Below are 14,419 nucleotides of genomic sequence, written 5' to 3'. Positions count from 1 at the left end.
AAGAATTAAAAATAGATGTTTTTCAAAAGGATTTGTCCCTCCAGATTTTGAAAACCGCACCGTGCACAATTGCTGATGCATTTTGAGTGTCACACCCAAACAACTACGACCCCAGTATTTATATTTATAATACTTTTTTGGCAAAGTGCACATTTACTGCACTGCTACTTCACCCTATTTGTGTATGGTGCAACTACATGTGGTGCTTCTTCACCATAGAGACATTTCCAACTACTGGCCTGGCATGCTTAGAGGGTCGCTCCATATGGCTGAACACACGCTGGAGATATGTGATCCGCGGCTCTACATACACATTAGTACCTTTTCAGTCATAACATCGTCATCTTCGACTTAGACTTCCTTTCTTCATTCAAATTTAAACTTTACAGTACAGATAAGAATAACATTGTGTTGCATTAGCTCGTTGTAGTGCAGGACAAAAGAGCAATAAGGTGCGGAGTGTTTGCATTTACAAAATATTTCTGTGTCGAAAGAAAATGTTCTAATGTAGTGTTTTAAGATTTTAGTTCTCCATGCACCTTAATATGATAAGTGGAACACAATTTATGGATGGATGGAGGAACTGAAAAGTGGAAAACTGACATAGCAGGAGACTTACATTAGGTGTGGAAAAACACAATATTGTTTAAAACAACCCTGTCTATCAAATCAGAGGGAAAACACGGCACACTGATAAAGCTTAACCTATTTTTACTGTAACAATCTACATGGTTAATATAGTTAGCTTTTCTGTATTCCCTTCCATTTATCTGCTTTCATTTGTAATTCAAGTTTTCATTACATATACCGGTATGTATTAGTGCATTTGAATTTGTTATTGCTGATAATAGAGGTCATTATTATTAATATTCATTATCAATAGTGGTATTTCTATTGGTATTTGTATTGCTCCATTTGTAGCGCAAAAATGTTCATTGTCATTCCTATGTTATTAATATTTACTTCACAAACAGCTTCTTTGCTTTCATTGTTCCTATCATATGTGTACATATCGTATTTGCGGTTGTTGTTCTGTTGTTGTTGTTTTTTAAAATAGGAAAACAATAGAAGTACACCACACTTCTCTTTTCTAAAGTAAATCTGTACAGCAAATACAGGCATCTAAAAAACCCAAAACTAGTGAAATTGGCATGTTGTGTAATCCGTAAATAAAAACAGAACGCATATTCTATTGAATACACTGCAAAGACAAGATATTTCATGTTCGAACTGAAGTTAGAATTTAATGGCAGCAACACATTGCAAAATAGTTGGCACAGGAGCATGTTTACCACTGTGTTACATGGCATTTCCTTTTAACAACACTCAGTTGGGAACTGAAGAAACCAATTTTTTAATCTTTTCAGGTGGAATTGTTTCCCATTCTTGCTTGATGTACAGCTTAAATTGTTCAACGGTCCAGGGTGTCCGTTTAGGTATTTTAGGCTTCATATTGCGCCACATATTTTCAATGGGAGACAGGTCTCGACTACAGGCAGGCCAGTCTAATACCCACACTCCTTTACTATGAAGCCATGCTGTTGTAACACATGGCTTGGCATTGTCTTGCTGAAATAAGCAGGGGCGTCTATGACAACGTTGCTTGGATGGCAACATGTGTTGCTCCAAAGACTGTATGTGCTTTTCAGCATACTATAGTAATAGTTACAATTGCAGGCCAGAGCGTTGCTTGGTAACAGTGAAACCCAAAATCTTTGGTTTTACTTCACTGTAGTTTGAGCCAAACAAAATATTTAAGTGGTACCTGGGTCAATATTGTCAAGTGTCAACTTCACCGGTTGTAAGGGTTAGCAGGAAGTGGGGTGAGGGTAAGGGAAGGCCACACTTCTCAAGATTGCGTCCCAAAATTAAACGTATTTATGTGTTTTAACTATTTTAAAACGATACCTAATATTATGAACTATGAGTCTACTTAAACTTGTGTATTTATAGTATACCCTGATTACACCCTCACCCTTTTAAACGTCTGATGTCCTCATTGGACGTAGACTATGAGATTTAGTAAACGGTGTAATTATATGAATGAATGGTAACACCTCTGTGTACTATAGTGAGAGGTTGATCCTTTCATCGGCCTGGCTGATCATTGGTCACTTTTACTACAGGTTTAACCCCACGTCTTGGTCTATGTGTTGGTGTTCCAACTATATTTCTTCCTCACTTCAGACATATTCTGGCTCTGAGTCCGATTCAGGGACAATATCTGGTTCATGTTCGTCTTGTACAGAGTTGTCTTCACCTGGTACAAGCATATCATGCCTGGTATAATTTCCTTGTGTCACCATCGAGGTAAGTTTTGTAGGATCTTTGAGGTTGGATATTCTCAAAGTCAGACTCAGATGACAGTTCACTTTCCAATTGGTCTGAGATTTGGACAGGATTAGGCCTCTAGCGCACATTACTTCAAGTATGTGGCTTTCTTTGCACTTCTTTTTCATCTTTTTGCTTCGGGATTCTCACAAGATCTCCAATCGGCAAGAGATTGTCTCTGTGGGGTCTTCTGAATCTGCCATTGCCATTCTGAGGTTTCACCTTGTAAACGCGAAGTTTTGGCAGTTGTTGTACAATCACATACAGGATATCACACCAACGATTTTCCGGCCTGTGCTTTCCTTGCAACCAAGACTCTGTCTCCTTGTTTAGGATTTTAGTAGCCCAATCTTTTGTCATATGATTTCTTTTTTTTTTTTTGAAATGCGTCTTTGTTGAGGCATTGTCTGCCATTTTCTAAGCACTTTAAAGGTCTTTTTTCAGGTTTGTGACATAGGCTAAGTGTTGAGCTTTGCCGTGGTCGTCAGGACTGGTACTTAAGCAGAGGTCGATGGGAAATTTGGCTTCTCTCCCAAACATCAGGAAATAAGGGGAGTACCCAGTAAAATCAATTACATCATCCAATGTATTGCCTTCTTCCTGCAGGAGTGTTCTCAGTTTCATGTAAAAGTCATCTTCAGGACTGGTATTATTGGCCATGCTTCTGCACCTTGAGATGGTTCATTTGGGACATACTCCGGCACAACTTTTTCTGTACTCTAAAACAGCACAAAGACTTTATTAACAGAATCACTCATCTGTCCTCTGACTCTGACTCTGATTCGTCCAAGAAACTTAATAGTTTATAAAGTTTCTTCAATCACGGCTATAGTTGTGTCTTCCAGTCCAAACCCCGTTTCCATATGAGTTTGGAAATTGTGTTAGATGTAAATATAAACGGAATACAATGATTTGCAAATCATTTTCAACCCATATTCAGTTGAATATGCTACAAAGACAACATATTTGATGTTCAAACTGATAAACATTTTTTTTTTGCAAATAATCATTAACTTTAGAATTTGATGCCAGCAACACGTGACAAAGAAGTTGGGACAGGTGGCAATAAATACTGATAAAGTTGAGGGTCACCACTTTGTAAGCAAATTGCCGAACAGTTTTAGAACAACATTTCTCAACAAGCTATTGCAAGGAATTTAGGGATTTTACCACCTACGGTCCGTAAAATCATCAAAAGGTTCAGAGAATCTGGAGAAATCACCGCACGTGACGTAAGCGACGTTCTTTGATCCCTCAGGCTGTACTGCATCAAAAACCGACATCAGTGTGTAGAGGATATCACCACATGGGTTCAGTAACACTTCAGAAAACCACTGTCAGTAACTATAATTGGTCGCTACATCTGTAAGTGCAAGTTAAAACTCTACTATGCAAAGCAAAGCCCATTTATCAACAACAACCAGAAACGCCGCCCGATTCATTGGGCCCGAGCTCATCTGAGATGGACTGATTCAACGTGGAAAAGTGTTCTGTGGTCTGATGAGTCTACATTTCAAATTGTATTTGGAAACTGTGGACGTGGTGTCCTTCGGAACAAAAAGGAAAATAACCATCCGGATTGTTATAGGCACATAGTTCAAAAGCCAGCATCCGTGATGGTATGGGGGTGCGTTAGTACCCAAGGCATGGGTAACTTACACAAAAGTGAAGGCATCATTAATGCTGAATGGTCCATATAGGTTTTGGAGAAACATATGTTGTCATAGACGCCCCTGCTTATTTCAGCAAGACAATGCCAAGCCACGTGTTACAACTGCGTGGCTTTGAAGTAAAAGAGTGCGGGTACCTTCCTGGCCCGCCTGCAGTCCAGACCTGTCTCCCATCGAAAATGTGTGGTTCATTATGAAGCGTAAAATATGACAGCGGAGACCCCGGACTGTTGAACTGCCGAAGCTCTACATACAACAAGAATGCGAAAGAATTCTACTTTCAAAGCTTCAACAATTAGTTTCCTAAGTTCCCAAATGTTTATTGAGTGTTGTTAAAAGAAAAGGTGATGTAACACAGTGGTGAACATGCCCTTTCCCAACTACTCTGGCACATGTTGCAGCCATGAAATTCTAAGTTAATTATTATTTGCAAAAAAAAAAAAGTTTATGATTTTGAACATCAAATATCTTGTCTTTGTAGTGCATTCAAATGAATATGGGTTGAAACGGATTTGCAAATCATTGTATTCCGTTTATATTTACTACTGTTAACAGTTTTTGATTGATTGAAACTTTTATTAGTAGATTGCACTGTAGAGTACATATTCCGTACAATTGACCACTAAATGGTAACGCCCGAACAAGTTTTTCAATTTGTTAAAGTCTGGGTCCACGTTAATCAATTCATGGTGCGTAGTGCATAGTTTTGTTCAATTGCTTCTGCACCATCTTGTGTGTTGGCCATGTTTTGGGCTAATGAGCTGTAATGAAATTCATGTGAATGTGACTATTTGGACTTAACATGCAGTAAGTAAATTAAATTCATCCCCATTTGTGTAGCCCACCTGTACTCAAAGTGTATTTTGATAAGGGCTCCTTCACTTAACTCAGAAGTAGTGAAACTATAAATAAATATTTTAATCTGCTATTCTCAAGTCACTAGTTACCTTTAAATTATAGTAAATTGTGCAAACACATAAATGACAACCATGAACATTTTATGTTTAAATTTACTGGGTTAGTAAATTCTCAGAAGAATGTTACAAAGTTACATTTGGTGATTTTGATGGTATAACTCTTTCAATTGACCATGAATACCTCATGTAAGTGGGTCCACTCACCAGTCACACACACACATACCCCAAAGCCGGCTTTTTACTACAGGAATAGTTACTGTTGCAGGCCTGAGCTTTGCTTGTGAACAGTTAGACCCAAAGCTTTTTGCCACTTCTTCATTGTTTGAGCCAAACAAAATATTTAATTGGTACCTGGATCATTTTTAGTTCAGTGTCAACTTCACCGGTTGTAAAGGTTAGCAGGAAGTGGGGTGAGGGAAACGAAGGCCACTCGTGTCAAGATTGCATCCCAAAAAGGCGACTGGGTCACGTCCAAGCTGGTCCAACTTCAGAGACTCCTTGCGCACTGTGTCCGACAGAATACCAATTAAAATGTTAGTCCTAATGGTCTCTAATGTCTACACAATTTTAGAACCATATTTCTAGCCGAAAAAGCCATTGATAGTAGGCTGATTTAACTCTACATTATACACAAGAACACTCACTTAGCTAGTAAATGTTAAAGGTGCCATATGTATTAATGTAGCCAGAAATGGTACTGCAAACACGGTCAAAATTCTGTAGTCCCCTCCCACTCTTCATGACTAGGGTTGCCAGATATGCTGCTGAATCCAAATCCTACTCCAAGGAACTTCAAATGGCAATCGACGAGTCCTACGCTGTAGGTTTCTCTTGTTTATGCTTATTGTAAGATGGTTTACTAAGTAATCATGCCACATTTTACAGAAGTCGATTAGCCACATGTATTTGTAAAGTTACACAGCAATATTTTCGTCAGGAGTCGGAACCGATCGTTGGCATTACCCTGCTAAAATATCTACTTTGACCGCACGGACCACCATCAAAATAATAATATGTAATAATATATAATATATTATATATCGCATAGGCCTATGTTGATTGCAAGCCAAGGCCAACAGTAAAATTACCGCCACATTTCCTTCAGCATAACCCTATGTTGCATCCAACCTGACGCACTGCATTTTCTTCCATGTACACACATCAGCATCTTTCAGTGCAAAGTGCAATTTTATCAACCAACGTGTTTGGTTAACGTGTTTGCAAAAAACACGTTATGCATAAATCGTATAGTCTACTTCCATGTCAATACACAAAGTAGAAAATCATTACATGTAATACATCATATTGTGTCAAGCAAATACGACCCCATATGTGCCTGATGTACAAATGTACCAGAGACTGCAATTAGCCGTGCAACTGTTGGAACGCATTTCCTCAGCGTATCAGCATACTGAGAACAAAAAAGGCACTGACACTACCCATATCCACATAAGTTGTTTTTTTTGTGGAAAATATATTTTGCCCTGTCAGTTGGATGACACATCGACATACAGGCCAACGGGCATATATTTCCCCCGTTGGCCTATACTGTATGTAATGCTAAGCATTCGTTGCCCGAATATACTAGCTTTGTTAGACAAGATCATTGACTGTATTGGACTATATGGTTTACATACGACATGTCAATTTCCATGTATTACAAGTAATAAGAAAACGTAAATGCCTTACATATCTATCAAGGAGGGAACTGGCAAGTTTGGCGTCTTCTCCGCCTTCAATCGTCTCCATTGTTCAAAGGCATCTCTGATACAAGTCCTCCTTTGTTCATGGCTTTGTCATGAATACGTTGAGAATCGTAATGACGCCTTTTTAAATTTACTAAGGTCTGACATGTTTAGTAACTTTACCAGTGGCAGTAGCTGGACAAAAAGGGCAGTGCATAGCTTGCAACCTGGACTACTGCAATGCACTTCATGCTGGCCTTAGCCAAAAAGCTCTCTCCCGGTTGCAGTTAGTGCAGAACGCTGCAGCATGACTTTTAACATGGGGGAAGACTTATTAAAAGTGAGCATATAACCCCAATTCTTGAGACTTTGCAGTGGCTCCCTCTTCATTTCAGAATTGATTTTAAAATATTGCTGTTTGGTTTTAAAGCCTTGCATGGACTGGGACTTCATTATATCTCGGACCTCATCCAAATTTACTATCCTGCTCAAGACGAGACTTGAAAGCAGGGGAGACAGGCCGTTTTCTGTGGTTGGCCCTTAACTATGGAACACTCTGCCCCTCCATGTTTGAACTGCTCCCACAGTGGAGTGTTTTAAGTCTCGTCTTAAGACCCACATTTATTCTCTAGTTGTTAACACTGCATGAGTTGTGTGGTCCTCTGCGTTTTTAAATTTGTATTTCTATTTATTATTTTAATTGGTTTTACCCTTTAAAATTGTTTTTAATCATATTTATTTCTATATTGTTTTCATATATTTTTTTATTGAGTCATTGGTGGAGTTAAGGATAGTATTTAATTCTTGTTTTTAATATTTTTGTGCAGAACTTTGGAAACATTTTGTTATTTTAAATGTGCTATAGAATGGATTGGATTGGATTGGATTGGAAGACACTTACTGACTTTTTAACTGGTTGAACGGTGGAGGGCGGGGCATCGAAATTAAAACAACAAGATTTCGAGTCTATAAATCTAATTTTGAAATGAGCATATCCTGCCTGAAATACCGTTATCAGTTACAGAGGTATTCGAAAATAAAATGATTTAATAATGCCTTTTGATATATCAGGGCCATTTAATGACTTTACATGAAATTAACATATGGCACTTTTAAGACATATGAGCTGAAAATGTTTTACCTCACGGTAAAAACTTGTTGCTGGACAATATTTCGTTGTGGAAAAGGGTCCATCTGCACTCTAAACGTGAATAGATCAATAGTTCATAACTGACTAAAGATTTGCTGCTCAAAACCTTGTCTAGACAGTACAAACCATAACACACGTTGTTCTTTTTTCCCTTGTACTTGTTCCTTTTGCAGTCAAGCAACATTCTACCTCCAATACTGCTTTCGGTTACACAGAGCATACAATAATACAAAGCTAAGTGATGTACACACATTGCACTTCCTGTTTACCCTTCAAATTAAACATAGAAAAATATATCGGCTGTATTTTACAAATACTTATATCCAGGTACTTTTAAACGTTTTTAACACATCAATACATGATTTAAATAAGATTTTAGCTATTAATAAGATATGAAACTTATTCATGCTTTTTAGCTATTTTTAAACTATACTTAGTATTTGTATTAGTATTAATGTATTCAAAGTTCACCCTGGTTATAGACAGTAATCCAAAAGCTTTCCAACAATGTTTTCTGAACATATCCACTTCTTAGCAACCTTTGTTGTCATGTAAACCCCAAGTCAAAAAGTAGGACACTACTGGCAAGTCCAATCAGTTGCAGCCTAAGTTGTACTGCAAAGTCATGCACTGGATCACACCATCAAGGCACCAGTCTGCTGGCTGTTGATGCTGCTGCAAGCAAGAAGGAGAGTTTGGGGATGTGGAGACAAATTTCACAACGCAATTCTCCAGTGACAGCAGGAATTAGTGAGCTGAGAAGAGATGGAAAAGCAAAAAAAAAAAAGCGTGAAAAGCAACAGAAATTGTGGTTTATGTAACTGCATAGTTTTGTGGATTATATAAAATGGTTAAATTAATGTATAACCACGATAATAAACTTTCGTTCATCCAATACACCTCTGACAGAGCATTATTATGTTTGCAAAGGATCTCATTTTATTGTGCCCACCAGGTTTTACACCTCATGCACAACTACAACACGCTAATGGCAGTGGTTGGAGGGCTTTGTCACAGCTCCATATCAAGACTGAAGGACACCACCTCCCATGTACCCAATGAAGTCATCAAGGTAAATAATGTGCATTTTCAGAATCAGAATCAGAATCAGACATACTTTATTAATCCCCGAGGGGAAATTAAAATTTTGTAGCAATCGATGTTAGTTGTGGTATGTATTGTTGGTTTAATGTATACATTAAGAAACATTACATTTTTAAGTTTGAACATTTCAACAATTCTGAAAAGAAGTTAAAAGTATGGAATTATTCCTCTTTTTCTATACTTTTACAGATATACCGTATTTTCCGGACAATAAGGCACACTTCAAATCCTTGACAGTGCCCCTTATAACTCGGTGCGCCTAATGTACGGAATATTTCTGGTTTAGCTTACCGACCTCGAAGCTATTTTATTTGGTGCATGGTGTAATGATAAGTATCACCAGTAGATGGCAGTCAAACATAAGAGATACACATAGACTGCAATATGATGGCAGTCGCACATAAGAGTATGTGTAGACTGCAATATTACTCAAGTAAAGAACACCAAAATTGCATATGCTCCATTGAAATTACAGAACATTACACACGCCGCTCAAAAATCTATCAAAATGTTTTAGTGCGACTTTGATAAGCTATGAAGCTGCACCGCTTGATGGATTGTATTCTGCTCCCACATACAAATGTTATTATGGTGTGTATATAAGGTAAGACATATTATCTGGCTTTTTGTTTCGCAATACTATGCAAAATAAACTTTTCTTACCTTCTTGTACCTGCTGATCTGTATTTGGGATCTGTATAAGTCCTGAAAAACTGCATCTTTGTAGCCCTTTTTGACACCGTAGTCAATAAGCTTTTTCTTTTTCTCTAACTTCTTGTTATGTGACATTCAACCCCCGCTGCTGCCATTTTTTAATATAAAGTAGTGTAAAGTTCTTATTTTTACTGTGTCTGCCATTAAAGCGCTAAAATATACCGTAGTGTAGTGTAGTGTAGTGAGTTTACATTATTCACCAGAGGAATTTTAGTTAATAGAGAGTTCTGGCCGTAGGGTTTTTCACAGGACACATTTCTGGCGTTGTTGTTGCACCAGTGAGGATGAGGAGACGCTGCTCCGTTACTGATTTAAGTAAAATCTGAATGTCATTAAAACAGTTAGCTCCATCTTTTGACACTTCTTCCACTTCCGTCCTTGCACGCTACACCGCTACAAGAAAGATGACGGGGAGAAGACACTGTCAAAGGTCAGCCACGTAAATAAGACCGCCCACAAAATGGCGCATCCTGAAGCTACTGTCAGAAAGCGGCTTGAAGATGATCTGAAAAACATAATCTATGCAACATGTTGGCCAAAGAACCACTATTACCAGTTATGTAGACTACAAGGAAGTGTTTTCAATTTAGAAAAAATATATAATAATATGACTCCTTTAATGCACCCTATGATACGTCTTATACATGAAAAAAGATAGTAAATAGACCATTCATCAGCAGTGCGCCTTATTGTCCGGTGCGCCCTATGGTCCGGAAAATACGGTAGTTAATTAAGATTCAAGATTCAAGATTGTTTATTGTCATATGCTCAGTTAAACAGACAGTTTGCCGTACATTGAACATCTTACTTTGCTAGTCCACCCTTCAACAAGTCACACGGTACCTCGCTAAAAACAAAAAATAACAATAAAAGTGTGTATACAAGGCACAGTAAGTACATAGCAATATTGCACATTCTGAATGACTGTCAACAGTATACATATGGGGGTGACCTTGGGTCATAGTGGCAGTTAAAGTGTCTTTAGTGATCAAAGGTGAAAAGTGTCTACAGTGATGGTTCACAGTTCGGAGGTGGTCAAAGTAGCTGTCTTTTGTTCAATTAGCACCAAATATTAAACATGTTGACACTTACAATATTTCATTTTCATTTAAAATGTGTTTAAAAAATTTCTGTTCTTAGGTGTTACCATTTATTTGGATGGGGAAGAATATACAATGTGTAGGAATGGATGAAGACTGCATCTATAGAGTAATGAAATAGGGAAAGGTGTTGGAAAGAATAAGATACTAATAAATAAATAAATATTGGTAAAAATCAAACAACAAAGAAATTAAAGTTACAATAGAGGACATACATTAAGCAATAACTTATTGGTAATGATCAAAGGATTAAATATATTGCTTGATATTGAATGTTATTGTCATGTTGTTAAAATCAATTGTTATAATCCAAACTTCAAGCTCCGTCAAGTCTTTGTGTGCTGTGTCCTTGATTTTCATTGCAGTGGAGATGATGTCATCTTCAATATTTGTCCAATGTCAAACTAATACGTGTTTAAGGGAAGTAAATCATCTCCCACTTTCTCCTCAGGTGTTAAATGAAATTACAGACCTGCTGTCCTCCTGTCGAAACTTTGATAACTACAGACAGGCATTCAACAAGTGTGCAGGTTTTAAAATCCCCATCCTTGGGGTTCACCTCAAAGACCTCATTTCAGTCAACGAGGCAATGCCGGACTATGTGGAGGACAATAAAGTCAACGTCCAGAAGCTCCAGGCGCTCTACAGCCACATTAACGAGCTGATCCAGCTCCAGCAGATCCCCCCTAAGCTGGATGCCAACAAAGACCTCGTCCACCTGCTGACGGTAGTGCCCACCCACCACTTGAACACTCTCGCTTGTGATTTAGCTTCTTGTACTTCAAGCAGACATGCAGATGAGTGTGTTAGAACATGTGGATTGTCTGCATGTGTGTGGGTGTGATAAGAGTCTTGGACCTATGAGTGTGTGTGGGTGACAAAATTGGTGTGAATGGGAGGGAATTCAAAATGCTGTGCGCCGTACTTGTGTGTCATCAATGAACGACTGAATAAGCGCTTGAAAATATGCTCTTCCTGCCATGTGACCTGATTTCTGCCTCATCTAAAAAATGTGTCTCTGACATCCGTCTCTGTCCATGCAGCTGTCCTTGGACCTTTACTACACCGAGGATGAAATCTATGAACTCTCCTATGCTCGGGAGCCCAGACACTGTAAAACCACTGTGAGTGATGGATGCACTTATTAAGGGTGCTTTTCGCAACTTCCTCATAGTAACAAAATTCAAAATCAAACTATAACAAAAACACCACCTACTAGCTTATAATAAATGATTACTGTTTACAGCGGTCACTCACCCAGTCTCGTCAACACGTATGCGCAGGGAGTCTCGTCAACACGTATGCGCACAGAGCGTGTGCACACGTACAAAAACAGTCTAAAAGAAGCAACAAACAATTTGCTCTCATGTTGTTCTTATGATAGAATATACTTTCAATGATAGCTAACGCTAACTATCCAAATTGCTCTTATTAGCTAAAAACACCTCAAGCTATTGCGCGTACATGTGTTACATACGTACGTTAAACGTCTTTACGTATGAGAAGCCGTGAGAGGGTGGGATTTACTGTGTAAAATGCATTGGAAAGTTGCCGCCCTCGAGGCATCTGTGTAAATGTTGGAAACAGCCCCTTTAATTAATGCTCATTAGCACACATTTATGGTCACAGCATATACAGTTACATACATCATCCACACGATTCAACTGTATCAAGGATTCTACCGCAAACAAATATTATGAATTGACATCACAAGAGCAATATATAGATTGGAATGTTTGTATTAGATATATCTCTACATTTGCATTTTAATCAGAAAACAAGAGAGAATCAAGTTTGTTCAGTAGAACACGTGGTTGTCTATTTTTGTAGGCAGGTTTATTTTTTGACTCTCCCTACAATGAGATTTTATACAGTATATGAGTACATTATGATATATGAAACAAATTTACAAATGTATTTACATGATCTGAGAGAAAAGACTAGGGTGAAGCTACAACTTCTAGCAAGTTGGCTTAGCTCGGCATTAAAAAAAACAATAAACACAATCCGCTAATATATAAACACTTTAAAATCTTTACACATGCCCTTTGTGTGAAACAAATGAAATATAAAAGACATTTAAAGTACATCTGGAAATGTATCATTATAGTAGATGTATATTTTGAGGCAGCTGTTGAACGGCCAGCTAAAAAAATATATATGCTATTATTTGATAGTGATTTTGATGATAATCATTTATTATTGATAGTCTTATATTTCAATTTATAAGTAATATTTATTAGATATACATAAATATAGGGACAAGAGGTAGAAAATGGATGAATGGATGGAACTATAACTATGTCTTGGTTGGTAAAGCGGCCTCGTCAGCTTCCGCCATCCGTGTCACTCCTGTCCTTAGGTAAGACAATTTACACAAAATGTAGCTCAACCCTTGTGTGGTGTCACAATGTGACAGACATACTTATAGTGGCAATCCTGTGAATGGTGCCGGCCAGCCTCCTTACCCTGCTGTGCCAAAACTATTAGCCAGTCTCCCGTGTCATTCCTTCTCGTCTCATGCAGCCCACGCCTGCTCTGATGTATATAAAATGAATACTTCCTATGTGTACTTGTCCTCAGTTTACACGGGACTGATTGATCAACATGGGCCAGGGCAAAATTGGATTAATTGCTAAATTCTGACGAAAAAGACGGCACCATTGCAACATTACTACTTGGTCTTCCGGGGCCAAGAGAGGAATCGTAGGATAAAGTAAAATTTTCATCTAATCATAGCATTTGCACAATAACACTGATATGCAGTGAAATAAACGCTGGTAAAAGCAGCTTTATCGAATGCGGCATTGTGCACCATAGATGGTGTATCTAATGTTTTGACAAATGACTATTGTTTATGAAGTTTATTTTTGACTGTGTCTGAAATAAAAAAGCGTTGATATTCGTCTTCAAGATATATATTAAACAGTGTACTTTTTGATATTATAATATTCTGATACTGAAGAGGGTAGGGTTTTGAAGGGTTTCATTTGCAATCTTAAAAGGTACGCCTCCACACACAAACCGTTGGCAGACATACTCAGAATGTGAATTAAAAATTTGACTGTGGAGCAAAATCTGTGCAAAACTTACACCAAAGCATATCCAATTCATATATCATTTGGACTCCAAGGCAAGTGTGTTTAATGTAGATTAGAATAGTCCTACGTAGGTCACCTTTAAGGGTATACATATATATGTATATATATATATATATATATATATATATATATATATATATATATATATATATATATATATATATATTTAAAGATAGATGGATAAATAATATATATATATTACATAAGCCATAAGCACCTCTACATAGGGAAATACAGTGTTCATAACATATATTTATGGGTTACTCAGGCCTGTTTTTCAACTATTAATGGATTTCCCATCAGCCAGCCACCCCCTCTAGACCTCCAGTGGTTGTGGACTGGGTATCAGGAGTTGCTCCCAAACCTGACCCCCGAACCATCAGCAAGCACGTGCAGAGGATGGTGGATGTGAGTACAGTAGTTTGAATTTACAGTACAAGCGTACTCACAGCAGCTTTGTGCTGTTTATTAATTGTCCAGCAATGTTTACCTCTTCACAGTCCGTGTTTAAGAACTACGATCACCACGACAACGGCTTTATTTCTCAAGAGGACTTTGAGAAAATTGCTGCCAGTTTCCCCTTCTCCTTCTGTGTCATGGACAAAGATAAGTGAGTGCTGGGGAGTTATTTGTAGTGACGAGTGCGG

General features: G+C 37.9%; 1 protein-coding gene across 4 annotated transcripts in view; it reads left to right on the top strand.

Annotated features, from left to right (window-relative positions):
• The window catches only part of LOC133548881 (RAS guanyl-releasing protein 1-like), a 78,309-nt gene that overhangs the window by 54,104 nt on the left and 9,786 nt on the right, over positions 1–14,419 (top strand). For all 4 annotated transcript variants that reach the window (XM_061893818.1, XM_061893820.1, XM_061893821.1 and 1 more), the window contains 5 exons: positions 8,709–8,825; positions 11,123–11,398; positions 11,715–11,795; positions 14,076–14,180; positions 14,273–14,382. In XM_061893818.1, the coding sequence (XP_061749802.1) occupies positions 8,709–8,825; positions 11,123–11,398; positions 11,715–11,795; positions 14,076–14,180; positions 14,273–14,382 (689 nt within the window). The remainder of the gene's footprint in view (positions 1–8,708; positions 8,826–11,122; positions 11,399–11,714; positions 11,796–14,075; positions 14,181–14,272; positions 14,383–14,419) is intronic.

The sequence above is a fragment of the Nerophis ophidion genome, linkage group LG03 (genome assembly GCF_033978795.1).
Source record: "Nerophis ophidion isolate RoL-2023_Sa linkage group LG03, RoL_Noph_v1.0, whole genome shotgun sequence".
In the NCBI taxonomy this organism is placed as follows: domain Eukaryota; kingdom Metazoa; phylum Chordata; class Actinopteri; order Syngnathiformes; family Syngnathidae; genus Nerophis; species Nerophis ophidion.
Note: the sequence above shows the minus strand (reverse complement) of the source record. Positions and strands in the feature narration are given on the sequence as shown.